The 21,583-nt window shown below is 36.0% G+C and overlaps 2 protein-coding genes and 2 long non-coding RNA genes across 7 annotated transcripts; 2 read left to right on the top strand and 2 right to left on the bottom strand.

Moving 5' to 3' along the window:
• Nucleotides 1-70: 70 nt before the first annotated feature.
• Nucleotides 71-4,277, top strand: LOC140011097 (protein disulfide-isomerase 5-1-like). 2 transcript variants are annotated; one of them, XR_011818334.1, is made up of 6 exons: nucleotides 71-407; nucleotides 1,221-1,279; nucleotides 1,375-1,550; nucleotides 3,262-3,369; nucleotides 3,708-3,813; nucleotides 3,964-4,277. XR_011818334.1 is itself a non-coding variant. In XM_072059274.1 (5 exons), the coding sequence occupies exons 1-4, from the start codon at nucleotides 291-293 to the stop codon at nucleotides 3,800-3,802; spliced, it is 447 nt and encodes a 148-aa protein (XP_071915375.1). In that variant the 5' UTR covers nucleotides 101-290; the 3' UTR covers nucleotides 3,803-3,813; nucleotides 3,964-4,277. The 2 variants fall into 2 exon arrangements, 1 of the variants encoding a protein (XP_071915375.1); XM_072059274.1 differs by lacking the exon at nucleotides 3,262-3,369 and having other exon boundaries at nucleotides 101-407.
• A 925-nt stretch (nucleotides 4,278-5,202) lies between these two features.
• LOC140011096 (elongation factor 1-alpha-like) lies at nucleotides 5,203-8,077 on the bottom strand. 2 transcript variants are annotated; one of them, XM_072059265.1, is made up of 3 exons: nucleotides 7,810-8,077; nucleotides 6,506-6,984; nucleotides 5,203-6,417 (listed from the first exon to the last, which is right to left on the bottom strand). In XM_072059265.1, exons 2-3 carry the CDS (start codon nucleotides 6,965-6,967, stop codon nucleotides 5,530-5,532), a joined length of 1,350 nt encoding a protein of 449 aa, XP_071915366.1. In that variant the 5' UTR covers nucleotides 6,968-6,984; nucleotides 7,810-8,077; the 3' UTR covers nucleotides 5,203-5,529. The 2 variants fall into 2 exon arrangements, with proteins under 2 accessions (XP_071915366.1, XP_071915362.1); XM_072059261.1 differs by having other exon boundaries at nucleotides 6,506-6,991; nucleotides 7,810-8,076.
• A 3,622-nt stretch (nucleotides 8,078-11,699) lies between these two features.
• Nucleotides 11,700-12,768, bottom strand: LOC140011095 (uncharacterized). Its single transcript, XR_011818332.1, has 2 exons — nucleotides 12,250-12,768; nucleotides 11,700-12,115 (listed from the first exon to the last, which is right to left on the bottom strand). It is a non-coding gene; the product is annotated as an uncharacterized lncRNA (long non-coding RNA).
• A 6,482-nt stretch (nucleotides 12,769-19,250) lies between these two features.
• Nucleotides 19,251-20,866, top strand: LOC113708319 (uncharacterized). 2 transcript variants are annotated; one of them, XR_003452414.2, is made up of 3 exons: nucleotides 19,251-19,604; nucleotides 19,849-20,160; nucleotides 20,290-20,866. It is a non-coding gene; the product is annotated as an uncharacterized lncRNA (long non-coding RNA). The 2 variants fall into 2 exon arrangements; XR_003452415.2 differs by having other exon boundaries at nucleotides 19,251-19,751.
• Nucleotides 20,867-21,583: the final 717 nt, after the last annotated feature.

The raw sequence follows: 21,583 nt of genomic DNA, 5'->3' as shown, positions 1-21,583 counted from the left end.
TTGGTACTTCATAAAAAAAAATCCCAAAAAAATTGTAAGGTACCTGCCTGCTCTATCTCTCCGAAGGCGTATAAGAACTTGTTCTTTGTCTCAGGAAAATAAAAATAAAAATAATAGGAACTGTGATTCATCATCCTCTTCTCACCATAGCCTGGCTGCTGCGAGCGTCACCAAAGACTTCGATTCGTAGATTCCGATAACCGAAAAAAAAAAAAAAGAAGCAGCCTCCTCAGATTCTGGAAGTTGCATTTCATTTTAACAATTTGGCCCTGGTGGGCGAGGCGGCGACCATGTCAAAAGTTGTTCATCTTCTCTTGTTAATGTTCGCTTCTTTTTTCCTGTTAAATCCGATAATCAACAGTAAAGCCGAGGTTATAACCCTAACAGCTGATACCTTCAATGACAAGGTAACACCTTGACTTTTCTAGCTCTTATGTATTTCGGCAAGCTCACTTGATTTGTTTACTCTTTAATTGAAGATCTCAGATCAATTATAAAGTTCTAGTCTTTGATACGTAGATGAGATGCAATTTTTGGTATTCTTTTCTAACAACTTCCGGGTTCTTGAGCAGCTGAATGTGGCATCCGGTGTATGTTTGTAATTCTAATCCAGTATATAGTAGTATTGAATGCAGAAAACGAATCATGGTCAATTTTAAAACGTTTGTGGGTATGTTTTCCTTCGGTGGTTTTGTTCAATTGTACGTCTAACAACAATGGGCGATGGTTAAGCGGAACTCATGAGCTGTTAATATCTGCAAGTCTGAAATTTTTTATACGTATGAGTTTGTGAAATTTATGGCTTATTAGTCTCCTATGATAATCCGGTAATTTCTCGGTTTGACCTAGAACCAACTCAGATTTCATAAGCCTCAGAGATTGAAATGCAGGAAAATGAGCAGTAGAGATTTCCTTTCCGTTGGATCCTTTCTTCTCTCTTTTGGCCTTTCTTGTGGTTTCTTAAACTCTGTGGCTAAATGGGCATGTAATTCTAGCTTAATTTCATGCTTAGTTGATTCTTTTCCTGGGATACCATACTCTTGTTATTCTCATCAGTTGAAATGGATACTGCTTGGCATGGAAGTTGAAATTTTCTGCTTTCAGGAGTTATCCAATTAGTTATCGCTGTACTACTTTTTGCCTACTAAATGTTCTTGTTTGGCAGCTGGTTACATGTTTTAGCCCCGTATATGCATGTCTCTTAAGTTTGTTCCATTCAGGTGAACGAGAAAGACACTGCTTGGTTTGTGCAATTTTGTGTTCCTTGGTGTAAGCACTGGTAAAGTTCTTTTGAATCTGCTACATTCTTTAGTTTGTGATCAATGCATTCTGCCAATGAGTTCATTTGACAGTAACTATTGAATTCTTTTGTAGTAAAAACCTCGGGACGCTGTGGGAGGATCTGGGGAAAGCAATGGAAGGAGAAGACGAGATAGAGATTGGACAAGTTGACTGTGGTACGAACAAAGAGATATGCAATAAAGTTGACATTCATTCATATCCCACATTCAAGCTCTTCTACAATGGAGAGGAAGCTGCAAAATATAAAGGTACAAACTTCTCTACACAAGATAACTTTCTTTCTACATACTAATCAACGAGCTTCTGTGCATGCTTTCGTGTAAATCTTTGACTTCAAGCACACAAACCTTTCATAATTGTGTTTTCTTTTCGTTTTTAAGCCTTCTCTGGCTGATAATTTTGTATATTGATGAATAAGCTTGGCAATACCTAAAACTTCTACCAAGACAAAAGTCTTTAAAAGTAGGTTTGAGCCTCTCCATTATATTACAGTGCTTGAACTATGAATAATGTTTTACTAAAGGGAGAAGCCTAAAGTAACACAGTGAAGCTAAAATGAAAAAATGGTTGCCTTCCAAGTTTTCCTCTTTTAATGGAAAACTTGCTTTTTTCCCCCCTTTAGAAGATGCAATCATGCCGTATTAGCCAGGTAGCAGCATAACCTACAGGAACTTCAGGACTCTGGTGGGAGTTAGAGCCAAGATTAGGAAGAGAGCAATTTTGATCTAGGTGTTCGGGCTATTCTTGAATTTCACAAGTCTAGGCAAACCAAAATACCTCCTTTGCAGACACGGACTTTTTGAGTTTCTATTGTGGTAGATTTGGATGTTGGCCCTGTTGATATGGTGAACAAGGACAGAAGACTGTATATTGAGATCTGGAAATACAGAGAGGAGATTATAGGCTATTTACTATTCTTTTGTGGAGCTAAAACTTCTTAGCCATGCTTAGAAAACATTCAAATTATCACATTAAACACCAAAGCTACCTTCCTTCAGATCATGAGATGTCCAAAAGGCTCATCCACCCTTTTTCACATAATTAGAAGCTTATATGTTAATTGCAAATCTTTGTAAGCTGTTTGATGGTCGATAGTATCCTTGAATTGTAATGTCAAGTACCTTCTATCTTCCGAATAATTGGAAGATACCGAAAATTGTGTTCGGTAAGATAATGAGTTACACTTGAAATGGTTTTCCTGTGTAGCCTAATACGTATGGCGTACTTTTCAATGTTTATTGGGTTAAGTTGAAAAAAGTGCCATAACCCCCCCCCCCCCAAAAAACACACACCAAAAACCCGGGGTGCCTCCAAAAAACCAAGATGAAAATTTAAGAAAAAAGGAGGAGAAGGAGCCCACCGTAAATATAAGGAGATTAGGTACTTTATAATAAGAATAAAATTCAACATGGTGGTGTCTGTTGTGCTTAATCATCATTTCTTTTTAGAACTGCTAGGCCGATAAGTACAGCTTACCTTAAGTAGTTGTGATAAAGGTAGAGAAGTATCAAGCGGAATCTGACACCTCATTTGCCTCAAAACCAATATGTTATCCCATTTTGTGCAGATAAGGATTCTATTTTTCAAGTTCTCAAATATGTTCTTGGTTCCAAGTCCTAGTTCAGAAATTGCCATAACAAGGTTTTTGTGATAATAATGGAAAAGTTCCTGCATGCTGGGAATAAGGAGCTTAAAATGAACAGAACATTAGAATTATGCCATTGTCTTTCGTCTTATTCACCTTAAATGGTATCCAGAACAAACCACTTTGTTGGTACTGGCCATTGTTTCCTGATGAAAATTAACTGTCCATATTTTCTGGTTGGTCTTGTTGGTTAATAAAACTAGAGCCTATATATCTATCAGTTCATGTGGAAAACAAAGTTGACTAATTTCCTGTAAGCATGATCTTTTCTTCATTTTTGCTCATTTCTGCTGATGTACATCTTTACTCTCTAGAAATGTTTTCAACGAAGTTCAGGGCTGGCATTGGTGGGGGTCATCTATCATCAATTGGTTTTTTGTTCGATCTTCTGAAAATTCTTTGGGAAATTTGCTCCTAGTCAGGTTATCAGCTTCTAATTGCTTCATGTCACTTTAAAATTCCCAAATTTGTTTGTTTATGCTTTCTATGCAACATAACGACATGTGGACTAAGAGATCAAGTGTCACATATCATCCTGACATTTAAAGTCAAGTCAGCTTGTTTTCAAGCGGTGACACATGTATGGGCTCCTATAATCTTTCTACAACAAGCTAAGTTCATTTTATCTGATGCATTTTCCCCCAGTTATGGAATTGGAGTTGTTTGTTCTATTCTTTGTTGTTAATTTCTTCTGGGGCAAAAGACGTAATTACCACGGTGGCTGAAATTAAAACTGATTTGCTATATTGGTGCACAATAGGAGCAAGGGATGTGGAATCACTAAGACTATTTGCTGTAGAGGAAACAGAAAAGGCAGCAACAAAGGCGCAACTTGACAGCGATCAGGAGCTGTAGTTATTGAACGGGTAATACTTTATAGCAATATATCATTCGGCTGCACAAGTTGCAAAACCTACCATGATGATTTACTTTGCAAATTGGTAGTTGTATTTGACAGCACATGCTTGTTTATGATCCAACATTTTTTTCCTGATACATGGTTGCATTCCATGCAGTTTTGCAGCTTTCACGAGGAAAAGCATTTTGGCTTTGGGGAATATTCAGCAGGACAGGAAATTTCTAGTCAAGCTGATTGAGAAAAACTCGTATACTTGGTTTATGGTCGCTCTGTTTTTCGTCATCAGTTACACGGTTATTTCCTCTGCAAGATCCTATTAGAATTCGATGGTTGTAACTTTGTTGTTAGAACCATTGGGTATAGAGTTACTTTTTATATTTCCATCAAGATTACAAATCTTTATAAGGTTCTATATTCATGTTTGACTCTGCCTGAAAGTTGCAAAAAGGGTTCACCGTTTTTCTCAGGTAACATAGTCCAATTCTCTGCTTACTCAAACGGGCCTTCACTCTCGTACTATCTATTTGACCAAGAGAATCAAGAATTTAGTCGGATGTCAGTATAATCTGGATTTGCTCCTTTACTTGAAAGAGTACATGTACCATAGGTTAAATCCTTCGTGCTTAAGATGACAATTTTGACACATCAAAATTGCAAAAAGAAGAGAAATAGATACGTGAGCATTGAAGGCTCGTGGCCCTCTCGTGCTTGGAGAAGAGACTATGATGTGGTGTTAATTTGAGCAAAATTTTCTGTTGTACGGTAATTAAGAAATCAACCACCTTTGACGCACAAAACTGCCAAGAAGTGCCTCGTGTTTCAATTGTCTACTACTCTTGTAGCTTGAATGATGGCTTGTATACGTTACCGTTGTAAAGCTATCTGAATATGGCGCCATCGCAAGTGAGAATCGGTTGGACTTAAAAGTTGCGAGACAGTGAACATGGTAAGATAACGAGAAAACAGCAGCTTGATTGCATCCTTTTTGGCGTAGTAAAAACCAACCCAATTTGCTAACCATTACATATGATCTGTAGAACTACAAATTTTCATTCTTCCAATCTGCTGACAATTACCGATAGGGTACATACTGACGTCATAACCTTATTGAGTTAATTCAAATGATATATAATCTATACAATATGTTGTAAACCCCTAGAAGAATAATGATGAAATAATCAGAGATCCACCCCTTTTAGGCTTTTAAATTGTAGAAAGTGCAAGAAGGATGCACTTGTTAGTTCTAACAAGAAAGAACGATGATTTGTACCTAGTAAAGTGGCCAAGCAGCTATGCATAATTAAAACTATGATGCCATGAGACAAAGGAAAGACTAAAAGCTTCTTACACCTTGGAACAAGTGCAATCATCTCAGAATATAAGCAGAAAGCAAAAATTTCACGAATTATAGTAGTATATTATCCTTGGAAGGCAAACCACAAAACTCTTGAGCTGCCTGGAATTATAGTAATATATTCCAAAGCACCTCAAACCACAAACATCCAAAAGCAGAAATCACAAAGACTCAGTTCTGTAGGATCTGCCACCGTCTGTCAAGCACCCAATTCTGAGAGAGGCTAACCAGCATACAGGGCAGAAAACTACGACACAACAAATAACACATAGACAAAACTACTGAAGCAGCACTCGAAAAGTTTGCATGACACGATTTATTGTAGTAGTAGATTTCATTTGAGGGCCGACCAGCATGAACCTGCACGGTTCATTTGGCACCCTTCTTAGCAGCAGCCTTGGTGACCTTGGCACCAGTAGGATCCTTCTTGTCAACAGCCTTGATAACACCAACAGCAACAGTTTGTCGCATGTCCCTAACAGCAAAACGACCAAGGGGAGGGTACTCTGAGAAAGTTTCAACCACCATGGGCTTGGTGGGAATCATCTTGACAAAACCAGCATCACCATTCTTCAAGAACTTGGGCTCCTTCTCAAGCTCCTTGCCAGATCGCCTGTCAATCTTGGTCACGATCTCAGAGAACTTGACAGCAATGTGAGAAGTGTGGCAATCAAGGACAGGGGCATATCCATTGCCAATTTGGCCTGGGTGGTTCATGATGATGACCTGGGAGGTAAAGCTGGAAGCTCCCTTGGCTGGGTCATCCTTGGAGTTGGAAGCAACAAAACCACGCTTGAGATCCTTCACAGCAACGTTCTTCACATTGAAACCAACATTGTCACCAGGAAGTGCCTCTTGAAGAGCTTCATGGTGCATCTCAACAGACTTAACTTCAGTTGTCAGACCAGTTGGACCAAAGGTCACAACCATACCAGGCTTGAGAACACCTGTTTCAACACGTCCCACGGGGACAGTTCCAATGCCACCAATCTTGTACACATCCTGAAGTGGGAGACGGAGTGGCTTGTCTGTAGGCCTCTTGGGCTCCTGGATCTGGTCAAGAGCCTCAAGGAGGGTTGGGCCCTTGTACCAGTCAAGATTGGTAGACCTCTCAATCATGTTGTCTCCCTCAAATCCAGAGATAGGGACGAAGTTTATTTTGTCAGGATTATATCCGACCTTCTTCAAGTATGAAGACACTTCCTTCACAATTTCATCATAACGTGCCTTGGAGTACTTGGGAGTGGTGGCATCCATCTAGACAACAAAAAAGATTGAAGAGAAGTTAGAGATAAACAAAAAGCCTGCAGTATTTGTGTTTGATATTAAAACCCCAGGAGCTCACCTTGTTGCAGCAGCAAATCATTTGCTTGACACCAAGGGTGAAAGCAAGCAAAGCATGCTCACGGGTCTGACCGTCCTTAGAAATACCAGCTTCAAAACCACCAGTGGTGGAGTCAATGATAAGGACAGCACAATCAGCCTGAGAAGTACCAGTAATCATGTTCTTGATAAAGTCGCGATGTCCAGGAGCATCAATGACAGTGCAGTAGTACTTTGTGGTCTCAAACTTCCACAAGGCAATATCAATGGTGATACCACGTTCACGCTCAGCCTTGAGCTTGTCAAGCACCCAAGCATACTTGAATGACCTCTTGTTCATTTCAGCAGCTTCTTTCTCAAACCTCTCAATCACACGCTTGTCAATTCCTCCAAGCTTGTAGATCAAGTGACCAGTAGTGGTCGACTTCCCAGAGTCGACATGACCAATGACCACAATGTTGATATGAACCTTTTCCTTACCCATTCTGAAGTGCTAAAAATCTGAAAACTAAACACAGTAAATACTTTTATCAGCTAACATTCAAAATCCAAAAGAATTTGACTGAAAACATAACATGGAGTACATATACATTAGATGCAACTTTAATCATGAAAATCTCCCTCAAACCATTATAGCAAGCATGTCACACTATAAATTTCTAAAACATGTAAAGTTATAGATCCAAATAAAAACTCCTATGTAACTGATCGCAAACAATTTACTATATACGAGCATGACAGATCAAAAAGCAACCAATATCTCAAAACATAAACATGACTCGGAAAATAAAACGACAAACAGAAAGCAACCAAAAACTGATCCACTTCCCAAACGAATAAATCAGGTCGGATAGATATATCAATCTTCTCACCATCGAGTGATTGACCAACAAGAGCGCATACACCAGACAATTGACGCCCGTGAACAAAAATTAACTCCACGTGAATGAATCACAAAACGACAGATTCACACAATTCATCAAAGAAAATAAACCCATAGAGCATTGAATTTTCACATGCATTGATTTTAATCATACAACAGTAATCAACAGCTCGACAAATCAACATCCATAGGATCAAGAAAAAATCGGCTGTATTAAAGCTTATAAAAAAACGAAAAAAATCAGGCAAAACTAAGGCAAAAAAAAATCTACAAAATAGTCATAAACTAAAAGAATTAACATGCATCGATTCCTAAATTCATTTAGGAAGAATTCTAGCATTTGTGAACATCTACTGAGAGTACAAAAGCTCGTAGACATGCATAATCAACAAAATTACGGCAAAAAAATGCTGAAATAAACGAGATATGAGCACAGATCTAACCTTCTCGAAGACAGTAGGCGAGAGAGAGCTGCCGCAGAGAGTCGAAAAAATTAACGGAAACAAAAGAGAAGGTAGGGTTTGAGGGGTTTTCTTTGAGTTTTTATAGGCAAAAAAGGATGCGAGCCTGGTCTAGGGCTTCTTTGGGCCCTGTTTGACGAAAATACCCTTGTATTTTTGTTAATGGCGGCGTTTCTTGGAGAGGAGGCAATGGAGCCCCGAGCAAAACGCAGCCCATTTAGGGTCGGTGTCTCGGTGAGTCAGGAATTTTGTTTGATTTTTTGATTTTACATTTTTTCACCTCGTTTTTTGATATCATGACGACACGTGAGAACCAACTACTCTAATGGATATAGGTCAAGAAAAAATTCCTTGGTCTACATTCTATTATCCAACCCTCAGTGTTGGTTCATTGAATTTTCCTTTAAATCCCCTCCCTATAGTATAGTGATTCATCAGATTCTCCTTTTAAGTCCCGTCCCCCTTGTATAGATTAGGTGCAGGTTAAGTGATCAAATCTTTTGACCTACATTCTATTATTCACACTTTTCTAGTGATTGTTCACGATTTTCCCTGACCCTTGATTTCTTTAGGTCCCTCTCCTTAGTGTAGAATAGGAGTAAGTGTTGGAGAGTATTAGGTCCTTTTTGCTTTGTCACGCTGGCATAAGTGAAATTTGGCCTCTTTTTTAACGCGTGCATTCCAAGTCCTCTACAAAAATATTTTTCGAATTATTGCTCCTGTTGAGTGTATATATTTTTGTTTTTTGTGCAATATACAAAGTTGAATCCAATTTGAGATTTGCTATTATTTTTTCATTTCTAGATTTGCTAGGTTAAGTGTATTGTTTTTAGAAAAATGGAAAATTTTAGAGGACAAATTCATTTAATTGGATAATAAGGGAAAAAAGTGATATTCATGTTATTTTAGTGTCCATTAGAATTCACCTTAAAAGTTGCATAAAATTCATCAAATATTGCAAATTAGACTATTAAATGACCAAAATATTTTACACTCCAAGATTGGTTGTTTGTTTGTTTCATTTTAAGAATTTAAAGTTTTCCATATATGGTTAAATCTCAAAGGTATACAAAGGTAATTATCTATGATACGAGGTTAAGAACTTTGCTTTCACATCTTCTACTTTTTCATGCCTCTCAAAATTTTGAATAATGGTTTATTTGAATTGAAAAATTTTGGGCAGAAAACCCTAACAGCCATTAAACTATTGTCAGGATCATGTTTTGACCATCGAACTATTTTTCGTCAATAATTAACCACTGAACAACTTAATCAGTAAACCGTGGCCATTTCGTCGATAATGACTCTTAATTTCTGAAATTAGCAGGACACGTGTCAAAACACAGAACAATTTTGTCCAACAATTTCTTTGGCAGGACAAGGAGAAGAGCGAGCGAGAATCAGGGAAGACTGCAGTTCAACACTTTAGGGTAGAAAGAAAGGGTGGGTAGGCAATCCTGGCCAGTTTGTTCCAGAATACCAATGTGGGATTCATCTTCCCCTCAATATATCAGTCAGACCTGAGCTTGATGGACATTTTCCAAACCCATCCTACCTTACCTCAACTAGTCAGCTGCCTCTCACTTCTATTGCCATAGGAGATGTAGCTTAAACTACAGAAAAATCGTTTCTTTGACCAATTTGGTAACAAAACAATGTGTTGCAAACGGATCAAGAGCAGAATGATTCTGTGATCAGACGACTATAAGAGCCCGAGAACCATGGTGTTGGGTCTCCACGAAAAGTGAAGAGGATGATGCCCGAGACAGATAAATTGTGCTTGGACATCAATGCAGCCACATTTTTGCTGGCTTTTACAACCAAGAAATGTGATCTCATCCCTGAAATGCCATTCAACTGGCATATAATCTTCGAAAGACTACATGGAATGCCCTAATATACAAGCCCAAAAGACCGAAGGACAAGCATCGTGTGTCACCAAAAAGCAAAGCTTGCTTTTGACCTCCAAAAGCAGCTGGACCAAAAAGGAGAACCCACTAGCGATAAACACGCGAGAATTTGGGAAGCATGAAAGAATCACTAAAGAAGAGTTGTTAAATCTATTGTTGGACAAAATTGTCCTACGCTTTGCCACGTGTCATGCTAATTTCAGAAATTAAGAATCATTATCGACGAAATGGTCACGAGTTTACTGATTAAATTGTTCAGTGGCCAATTATTGACGAAAAATAGTTCGATGGCCAAAACATGATCTTGACAATAGTTTAATGGCCGCTAGAATTTTTTGCCCAACAATTTTTTATACTTGCATTATAAACACGTTTTCAATTAATTTTTTATTTTTTTTTACCATCATTTTTATCTTAACTATATCACATTATAAAAAGTGCAAGTACATTAAAAAACTCCAAAAAATTTTACACTCCAAAAATTAATATACTATTCAAAGACAAAACTCTAATCTAAACAGTTTATTAAGTAACATGAAGTTAATATGATAAAGGACAAGTAGTCTGAAAATAAATAAAAAATTTAAAATTCTACGAGCAGCTTGAAAGTAAAAAAATAAAATAAAATTCAAGGCAGAGAGCTAAATAGGTATTTGTACGGCAATCGAAATGTAATAATAGAGCATTAGGCTGTTAGAGGTGTTTGTATTCAGGGATAATTTCAGAAACCTCTGGAAATATCAACCACCTCCCCATTAGATTGATGGGGCCTGATTATTACAAATTATATGGTGAAATGACTTAATTATCCCCAAAACTTATGTTATATTTCATGATTATGTTAATTGAATTAATTAAATCATCTCTAAGTGTGCTTAATTGAAATGACAACCATTTGCAAGGGCGCCAAATTGAGGTGCCTTTTTTGCGCCATTTTGTAGTTGTGATTGATGTACAGGACTTAAAAGTCTTGATTCAGACATGAAATTGAAGGCACACGCGTTGCTTCATACAGTGAGATGCCAAAGTATGCTATTCTTCTGAGGCAAAATATAATCCTAATAACATAGGCAAAACTCATCAAAACACCCAAGCATTTTTATCTGTTGCTACTTCATTTTGCTGTTATATAGAGTTTCGTGCAAGAGTATGGCTGCAAAGAGACGTTAGAAGCTATTCACAAAGAGCCGTTGGTTGCTAGCTTCCAAAATGAAATAGCAACCTAGCCTTTGACGAGAGTTTCAAATACACCGCCCGAATTTTCATTCTTGTTATATGCCTAAGTACATTACAAATTAACCTACTAATGACAATCTCAAGGGTAGCTGTGGAATGAAGTTTTTTTTCTCTCTCCGGATACACATTATTTTATATTGTTTGTGTTTTTTAAATGGGTTGGATTTATTACTGCCTAATTAGCGGGTGGCTAATATTTTGAAAACCTCAAGGGAGGCCAGTGAAATATTGTAAAAAATCTTAGGGGAGATTTCTAAGATTATCCCTTGCATCTAATATTTTCTACCCGACAACGAGAAGATTGCCATGTGGTAAGTAAGAGTTCAGAGTTGATAAGAGTTAAGACTCGACGGTACCATTTTATCTGGTTGTCGGGTTGTTGCCCTTTCCTCTTAGACTGCCCTTTGGCCTTTGGCCTTTGTCCTTATCTTCTGGTCAGCCTCGCACGGTTGCAGTGTTGCACGCCTGCGTATCTCTCCACCAACCAGGCATCATTTCTCCGTCTCCGGCGGTATTTAGTTCTCGCCGGCATAACTTCATCGACAGAACTTAACACAGCCCTGTTCTGACGATCAAACCATTTCTCAGACCGGATCAAATAATCATCGAACCTTCTTTCTTTCTGCATCCATTTCGGATCAAGAACAAATATTTCAACACTTCATCCCCCAGGCCCCAACACCCAAAAACAAAGACCAAAAAAATAAAAGACGAGGAAAAAGCAACTAAAGTTCAACAGACTTTGATCTCAAATTAACAAGGGAAAATACAGAAGCAAGAAGAATCTACCTAAATTAATCTAAAAGAAGATTACATCTGAAAAAAGGAAAAAAAAAAAAAAAGAACCCCTAAATAATGACCTAAAAAGTAGAGAACATTCTTATGCAGCCTTAGCTGTGCAAGAAGACAAAGAGATGCATGATAGATCATGAAGTACAAGAACAACATCAGCAGCTGCCAGATCTCCAGCTACTTCCTCTCCACTTCTGATCTCTTGAGAAACTCTCTCCTCCTCTTCTTCATGGTTTCTTTGGGATAATAGCCTTCTTACTCTCTCTTGATCTGCAATTGCATGCATGTCTTTGCTTGCTCCAAATCTTAACTTCTTGAACCCTTTTCTTCTGCGATCATGATCTGCCATCCTAAATCTCCAAAGAAAAAGCAAAGGGTAAAAAAAAGAAGAAGAAGAAGTTACTCCTATATCCATTAGGTATTTATTTTTAATAAATAAAAAAGACAGAGAGAGTAGATCAGATAATTAAAAAGTAGTACATACTCTTTGGAGAGAGCAACAGGATGCGTAAACCCAGAAAGACAAATGGGAAGCCCAGTGACAGTTTGTGTATTCAAGACTGGTGCCATTTACAGATGTGACGTTAAAGCTTTCAACGGTTGCTGCTGGAGAGTCTTGTTCTTGTTCAAGGGGTTGTCCTGAAGATGGAAGAGAAATAAACAGTTGCTGGATTTTCTTTTGTGGGTTCTGACAGGAAATCTATTACAACTAGTGTTTCTATTCCTTTCTTTATCAGTAGCAAGAAAACTGGTAAAGAGTTAATAAGCATTAAATTCAGTCTTAAGTTGAACAACTAGATAAAAGTAGCTAACATAAGAAATTGGTGGAGAAGCAAGGCCTAGGGCTTTTGAGGACTAAACCAACTAAATCACTGCCCCAGGCATGTGTGTATGTTTTAAGGAACAACCCATTATGTTTGCCACCAATGGTTGAGCTCATGGTACGGAACCTTTTCAGTCCTTTTTTTGGGTTGCTTCCAGTTGCAGGATTGGACAATCTTGTTTGTCTTTTGTATATTCGTCGGATATTATATATATATTTTTTTATTTATGTATTTTCTGATATTTTCTGATACGGGGTTATTCGTTGTGCTCTGATACTAGTACAGACAGTAGAAAGCTTGAGTTTGGTCGTGTGCATGTCCAAAGGAACTTAAAACAGATTTTTCCTTCCACTTACTATAGAGAGTAGATCTGGATTGAGTTTTAATTTAGCTTGATATCTCATTGAATAATGCTTCTATATGAATTAATGCCATTTTAGATGCCCATGACTCGTAATTGTAGATCGAAGCCCATTTTAGAATAAGAATGATGACATGTGAGGTGAGAGTAGATACCGTCCTAATGATCAATCGATTGTTGAGTTATTTATTAGAATTTGGTGGCACATATGAGTTATAAATGGGTAGCCCAATAAGATTCAATAAGCGATTCTTAAAAATTGGATGCAAAATACCATACAAATATATATATATATATATATGAATTAATTTTCTATACACTCATAGTGTACACACTTTCACCATTAAATGCATGATACATAATTCGAATTTGAATTAAAAACTCAAATTTTGCATATGTGTCGTATATCTAACTGTGATAGTGTATACACCATTAGTACATATAAGATTTACTATATATATACACGCGAAAACTTAGATATACCATTTCATGATCGGTAGTTAGAAGAAAAAATATATCATTTTATCTTCTAGGGATTCTTGTATCAAATTGTTCTTATTTCATTTTCACCATTTGGACACCATATTTTAAGTGATTTTTTTATGCTATAAGATTATTAAACCATGACATTACCCTATACTTTTATTCTTATAGAATATAGAATGTTTTTATCTTCATTTACTACGTTCTTGATATAATGAAAGTTAAGTACCACTTTTTTTTTTTTTTTTTGCATTATTTAGATGCTTGTATTTTTGTTTTACGATAGATTTCATAAGTTTAAATAAGTACAAGGTACCTAATATTTAATCTGAACACGTAAGCAAGCGAATTTGGTTATAGAATTGATTGAATTATCTAAGCGGGGTAAGGATTTGGACTGAGAATTTTGAGAGGACAACCATTCTTATTTTTGATAAAATCCAAATTAATGATAAACATATTTAGCTCTTTTTAGCTCTAGTATAACCATTTAGACTAATTTTAAAATTATGAATTTACCTGAAACCAAAAATTTTGCATTTAATGTTGAGTTGATTTTTAAATTGACTAGCTCCACTTGGGCGATGCTTCTACTTATACAGCGGGCCGTGGACATGTCAATAGCAAGCAACGGGTACTTCTTGTGCAATTTCATTTTCGAAGTCGAAGCTCATTCATTAGGAAACTTAACAGATTGCCATTACAGGAAGCCCAGGGACCCGGAGAACGACACCGTCATTCAATAACGATTCGGTTTCGTCTTCTCATCTGTACTGTACTAGGGTCCGGTCCAAATTCCAGCCCAGTCGTTAACCCAGTAACCAAAGACAAAGCTAGAAAGCTGCCCATAACAGGTAAGTATTTATATAGTATTCACAATTCAATCGGTGGTGTGGTTGCACCAAGTGCAACTCTACCCTACCAAATTACTGGCAATTGATCTTTTCTCTACTTTTCCTACTAATTATTTGTACTTTTTTTTTTATTTATTTATTGTCATCATCTACACTTACTCCTACTCTAATCTATATTAGGGGAGTGATCCAAGAGAATCACGAAAAACTGACGGGGACTGAACCACCATCGAATCATACAGATGCACAGAACACCCATATGGATTTAAGAGAAGCCACATTAAGCGGCAATTTCGATAAGAGGTAAGGTTTGAACCATTGACCGCCTAGCGCACAAGATATGTGGTGGCCAGGTAGTTGGTTCCTAATTATTTGTACTAACCTAATAATACCTACAAACTTAGGGAAATACTACCAATTATCATACCCATGATTGCAATTCAATAAATTCTTACCACATCATTCAATAATTTAAACTTTTAAAACCATCTAAGAGTTGATATCTTTTTTAATACATTCAACAATGAATAGATACGTAATAGTAGTATGGTATCCAAAAGGTACCATAAAACTTCCCAAAAGTTAGTATTACAACTATATAGTAGTGGCTTAAAACTTAGGAGAGTTCGTATTAGGCACCATACGGATGAGTAAAAAGAGACATTAACTTTTAGGTAAATATTAGAGTTTAAATTATTAGATAACGTAGTAAAAGTTTATTAGATTATAAAATCATTAGTATGATACCTAAAACTAATGGTAAAAATTCCCTATGACTTACAAATACATCAACACCCATAAGCTTCCAGTGTCAGTGGTCTCATAAGGCATGACGGTCAAGGATTGAATTTTGTATTTTACATTTAATTACTAGAATATGTATTGCTCAAGAAAGACATTCATTTTTTTTTTCTTATTTAAAATCTCCTAACTCGAACTCAACCAATTGAAACATTAACTCGGTTGCATGATTCATCTTTCAACTATCAAACTCTTTTTCTTCTTTATTTCATAAGACTTCGAGTTTCCTATGAACTAGACTAAACAAATATATATTGCCAGGCAATTGAGCCTTCAGTCTATCTCAGAATGTTCACATTTATGGAGTAGTTCTTTCCTTGTTCTACATGTTAGCATTTTTAGTTAGCGACTGAGCGCCAAGTCCTGTATAAAAATTATGCTAGAAGTAGATTGCTTATTGAATAGTAGCGTATTAATCTTTTACATTCTTCTTGGCCTTTCTTCTTGTAATAATATCCAACAACAATTGACAACACTACTGGCTATAGATTCCCCATATTGCACATTTATGTTGTCTGCTTCTAGAAAATAATTTATTAGTAGTAGACTACCCTCTTGCATACATTCTTTTAACCGGATAAATTATCATATATATTTACTTCCGACAGTGAGCTGAGAGTTGGTATGCAATTCACTTTGCAAACAGGTTGAGTAGACATATTTTGTCACTCCACCCACCATGCGGTGCAAAACTGGAAATTTAAGAGAGAGAGAGAGATACAGGGCTTAGGCTTAATATATATATATATATATATATATATGATATAGAGTGTTTAGAATTGAATTTGTAAACCTAATCTATTTCACACGTGTTTTATTTTCCAATAAGCTTTGTAAACCTAATCCATTTCATACATACGTGTTTTATTCTCCATTCTCCAATCAGCTTCATGGACATAAACCTACAAACCCCAAAGACCAAGACCTCCTCTTGTTAACGGAGAATGAGCCAAAACGTGGAAACGCCATTAAGTGAAAACACCAAAACGTGGAAACGCCATAATTGACCAACCAAAATTTTCTCAACGAATGGTAAAAGGTCATACATTTGAGAATACGTCCTGTTCACATATCGTTTCTCCACTATATCTTCAAACATCTTTCAAGTAGCATCAGGGTTCATGCAGGAAAGTCTTCGGCAATAATGGAGGTGGATTCTTCCTCCTCATGACCATTTCTTTAAAAACCAAACATTACTCTTATAAGCATCAAATTCCATCCTCATTCCTGAAAGGAGAAACATATTAGTGGGTGGTCTTGTTGGAGAACTAGTCCATTACGAGACCCGTATGCTACATACAGCCATGTGCACGATTAGATCATGCTTAAAGTTTAAACACCCCTTCCCACTTAAGCTCTACAGCACCAGAAAAAGTCAGGAAACAGGTAGTATAAGAACGTAGTTTTGGCAACGTTTTCTTTTCTTTTTTTTTTTTTTTTTTTTTTTTTGTTTTTTGGGCTGAGATTAAGGTTTTCATTAAGTTTATAAGCCCTTAACGAGATCAAGCTAATCAGAAGGCGGATATTGTTGCTTAATTAGAAACAAAAGACAACTGGAGAGCACCCATAGATAAGATGATTTTTTTGCAATCAAATTTGTCCCCGACTCGTGGCATGAATCAAGATATGAAATTATTACCTTTACGGGTCCATTTGAACTTTTTCGAAGGCTGGATGGGGACTTGACGGTGCCATTTCTCTTCCACAAGCATTGAATTGGTAGTATACTTGTCACCCTGAATTCTATGCAGAATTTTCAACAAGTAGATGTGTATAGTATATACAGAACACAGGCTCCATTGCAATATTGCATACCCTGCAATCATTTCAAGAATTGTAGAATACACTTTAATTAAGCGTCTCATCATCAACCCTTCCCAGGCCAGTTGGAGAAAAGTGTTCTTTGACTCGATCTCAAATTGGATTGCATTTGTTTTACTAGTTCTCTTCTTTCAGCAAATTATTCCATTCGATTCTTCCTCACACCTGTCACCCTTAGATTAATAATGTCCAATCAAACATTTGTTTAATGTTTATTATCATCTATGATGCAACCATGAAATGATTAATGAAGTCTAAGCTTTGAAATTGTCAAACAAAGATAGAAAAATGCATCAAGGCAAACCGAAAGGTCCAAAACCAAGCATCTAGCTCTAGATGGTGACACTAACGATAGTAATTAACTAGACATTAAATTAATTAGTAGGAGTAAACTAAGGCAAATAATATTGGCGTTTCTAAAGAAGTGTCTAGCACTCCTTTCATGCTGAATTATGATCTAATTGACGAAATTGCTTTCTATTTCTTTTTTTTTTTGGCGCAAGTATTTGGAACTAATTGTGTGTTTCTTTTTTTTTTTTTCTCAATTTTGTGGCCAACTAAAGATTTGAATATGTTCTTTTTTTCACTTAGGGGGTGTCCCAGCCTTTTTTTTTTTTTTGCCAGACTAATCCCCCTAAGGCCAGCAGAGCCCTGCCCAAGGATACTAGCAATTTTACCACAGCAGGGGTCGAATATGTTCTATTTACGATGAGATATATTTCTGTCTAGTTTGGTGATGTGTTTACAAGATACATTATTGTAATTGGAGGTTATTCTTGTGATATTTAAATGCATTTGAGGCTAGATTAAAATTCTGGTGTAATGATTTGTTTAGATTGTGAGTAGAAGATTACATTGAATTGATGAAAAGGGATGATTTTGATTCGAAAAAGTAACAAGCATAAATCTAGGACTTGAATAAGCATAGAAGAAATGCCATAAACAATGGACAAAAGAGGGCATTTTGGAAACTCAAGGAACATAAAATAAAGGGTTATTATCACTTTACCCCCTTAACGTTTGGTGTTACTATCAATTTCCCCCTTAACGTTATCTTTTAGTCACTTTACCCTCAAGACTAACGGCCAAACTTAACGGAGTTTGTTAATTAAAATGAAAAGACATGTTTAACCCTTAAAATTATTATCACTTTACCCCCATAAAATATAGTCTCATTATCAATTTACCTCATAGAGTTATTTTTTAGATAATTTATCCTACCATTAAACCAACTTAGCAAGTTAAAAAACTTTAGAAGAAAATACCATTCTCTTTGCATAATAAAAATAACAAAAAATTTAGAGCGACTCTTCTCCTTTTAATATCAAGAAAAAAAGTCAAAGTATTAATTTTTTTCTTCTTGACAATCTTATTAATATTGAAAAAAAAATAGAAAGATGGAGAGGGGGAGGGGGAGAGAGAGAACTCAATTTTTTAAAAAAAAATTACAAATAAGAAAGAATTAAATACTTTTATTATTTTAAAATTATTTCACTTTTTCGTTTACCACCAAATTTCAATTCTAATCCCGAAAACCTTAAAGTAATACGATAATGTTAGACTTTTCTTTATTTTAATTTTTTGCAAAATCTAATTTGTTGTCTCCTTCTTTCCTATCTCCTTTTCTTTTCCTAGTATTAATAAGTGTGAAAAAAAAATTTGAGAAAACTCTTTTATTTTTATGTTTTTCGATCTCTTAAAGTGAAAAAAAAAAGAAGAATAACCATTCTAACTTTTTATTTTTAATTATATCTAAAAAAGGATAAATATATTTAAAATTTTTTGACCATACTAGTTAGATTAATGATGAGGTAAAATGCCTAAAAAATAATGTTAGGAACTAAAATGATTGTATCACTATAATTCAAACGAATAAAATGATAATAACAACGTAGTAATGCTATAAAATAAAAGGATATTTTTGTCCAAAATTTATTAACATGTTGAGTTGAATTACTTATAGGGGTAAAGTGATTAAAAGATAACGTTAAGAGATAAACTGATAGTAGTGATATAGTTTAAGGGGATAGACGGATAATAACCCTAAAATAAATGATTGGAGTGTTAGAGGTGTTAACTGGAGGGCAAATATAATTTTCGGGAGACTGATAGTCTGATATGGTGGTGTAAACTTTTTATTAGCAAGCAGCTGACTTCAGCCAGCTGACATAATACAATTTGTCATTATCTTTGTCCATTGCCAGATCTCTATGACATCTGTCCATGTTTGTACGACAATCACAAGATGGCAACCACCATAGGACAGAAATTAAGCATGCGAGCCCCTTAAAGATAAGTGAAATGCAAAAGAAAAAGATGTCGTAAGGTTGGGTCTCTTGGGGCCAGACCAAGCAAAACATATTAGACAGTAGTAACGTTTCATTCCTCCAGTAAATCTCTAAAAAATATCGAGTAGGGACCTTAGCCACATATTTCTGAGTATAGAACAACGAAGATGAGGTTCCCTTCGCAGGAGAGATGAAACCGAAGATTATTCCGGTTTCTACAGCCAAGAGATAGGGATGGTCGTCGGTGTCATCGTCCTGCGTTAAGGAAACCTTGTATCTTTGCAGCCTTATGTATGCGTTTATGTTATTTACTACCCTAGCTATTTCTAGAAAAAAAAAAAAAAAAAAAAATTAGTTGGTTTTGCTCAAAGGGTTCATCTGGCTGCAGATTTGTGTACCGGAAAATGGTAAATTTAAGTCGGTCTTTCGGTTTCCTCTAGTTTCTCGATAGTTTCTCATACTGCTTGATTGTAATATATACCCATAATTTTCCTTCACGAAATGCATCCCATTTGTTAGCCTCGACCTTTCAGATGCAGTTCGTTCTTTCATCTGTAAGCTTGCTTGTGCTAATTATGGAGAAATATCAAATTTTAGAAAATCATTTAGGTACTTCTTCTTTGGCTTATCCTTTGGTTGCATCCATTTCAGGTACTGAAAAAATGACCGACACTTTTACTATGTAGTCAGAGAAGGCATTATGTTGAGAATTATGCGTTGAGTGGAGTCAACGGAAGCCAACGGCTGCAGCTCCGCTCTTTCTTGGTTTCTTTCCGATCCGCGAACTTACAACCTCCAGAGTGCTGAGCCTCCATTAGCCATGTTTCCTAAATCGCCAAATGAAAAGATTACGCCATATATGCTATGTCCGTAGCTATTATCCGACACTCCTCCTCAATTTCTATGCACAGTAAATTGTGCATCAGATTCTGTAGTCATTCGTTTCAACTTTCAAGTGAAGAGGTATCATTTGCCATTACTAATGCATTTCATAACGATAACTCAACGTTAAGTTAAGGTAGTGATACATGTCTGGTATATATATATATATATTCTCTAATACCATTTCCTTTTTTTTTTTTTTTTTTAAAGATGCAAGGAAGCCTTCATCAAGCTGTACAATGAAGAAAGGAGAAAGGAGAGGGCTCAAGAGTATTTAAGTACGATGATGATGTTGTGAAGACGTGATTTTAGTAAAGTGTTACTAGCATGAATGAGCTAATTACCGAGGATGTTGTGATAGTAGATCTTGAATGTTTAAACTCCCAATTGCGAGTTGCATAATTAGCTACTGACTAAATTGTGGTTATGAAGCTATTAAATCTCTATTTTGTAAACATAATCCTTAAGCAGTTTATGTTTCTGATCAAAACTCAGGTTCAAACTGGTAACTACTTCCACAACTGAAGCTACCATTCATCCTCAGTGCTCCAGAAGAAACAAACATCGGAACCACCTATCTTCCCATAAGAAAAGGCATGATTGCATAGCACTTTTTCAAAAGAACCGGAGGGAAAAGAAGGAGCAAGAGAGATCAACAATTTGAGCATGATGACATTCCCGTTCTAGTGATAGAATTGGGGTACGTTACATGTAATCTCTTGTACTTTTGTCTAATGCCACGTTATCCCTAAGGTTTCAAAATAATTATAATCCTCCTGTGAATTTATATAGAGTGAAAAATAGGTAGAATACACGATCGGTTATGTCAATTGAACTAGATGAGCTAAAAACATGCGCACAACAGAATCATAATAGCCAGTTAACTCCCTATAATTTGCACGAATATCCACCTAATTTCATTATGATTTTTGCACTTATCCACATAATCCCCTACGATTTTATTAATTATACAAGGCAATCAAGTCATTATTTAAGTAAGGGCAATATAGGTATTTTAGTTAACAATATTACATGAAACTATTTTTGAATCAAGTTTCCGTTTTACTAAAACTATAAGAGGGTTAGGTGCAAATGGCAGAGCCATGTGAAAGCAAGTAGGGTCAACTGACCCCACTTAACTTTGGATTAGATTTAGAAAATTTTAAAATTGCATCTTATTTGATCCTAGTAAATTTTAACAAATTATCTTTTCTATACACATTGACCCCCAAACAATTGAAAATGTATAATTGTTACCATCACAAGAATTTTGAATTTATTCAAGTTATTTATGGAAGTTATTACAAGAATAAATTCTTCCAAAGTTTCCAAAAATAAGAGATGAGTTTTCTTGAGTGGAGTGGGAAAATCAATTCTTTCAAACTTCAAAGTTTCCAAAAACAATAATTTTTCAAATGGATGCTAAATTTTTTATGTATAATACAAAATTTAATCTGCAGGTATATTATTTCTAGTGTCTATTTAATCTGCTATTAGGACGGTA

This window comes from Coffea arabica, chromosome 1e (genome assembly GCF_036785885.1).
Source record: "Coffea arabica cultivar ET-39 chromosome 1e, Coffea Arabica ET-39 HiFi, whole genome shotgun sequence".
Classification (NCBI taxonomy): domain Eukaryota; kingdom Viridiplantae; phylum Streptophyta; class Magnoliopsida; order Gentianales; family Rubiaceae; genus Coffea; species Coffea arabica.
This window is presented reverse-complemented; position numbering and strand designations above follow the sequence as displayed.

Bases quoted from the DNA above. Each gene is read 5' to 3' on its own strand.
- LOC140011097 (XM_072059274.1), top strand. From the start codon at position 291: ATGTCAAAAGTTGTTCATCTTCTCTTGTTAATGTTCGCTTCTTTTTTC. The intron at 408-1,220 runs GTAACACCTTGA...TGTTCCATTCAG, and splicing joins CTGATACCTTCAATGACAAG to GTGAACGAGAAAGACACTGC. The intron at 1,280-1,374 runs GTAAAGTTCTTT...ATTCTTTTGTAG, and splicing joins GTTCCTTGGTGTAAGCACTG to TAAAAACCTCGGGACGCTGT.
- LOC140011096 (XM_072059265.1), bottom strand. From the start codon at position 6,967: ATGGGTAAGGAAAAGGTTCATATCAACATTGTGGTCATTGGTCATGTC. The intron at 6,418-6,505 runs GTGAGCTCCTGG...TTTGTTGTCTAG, and splicing joins TGATTTGCTGCTGCAACAAG to ATGGATGCCACCACTCCCAA.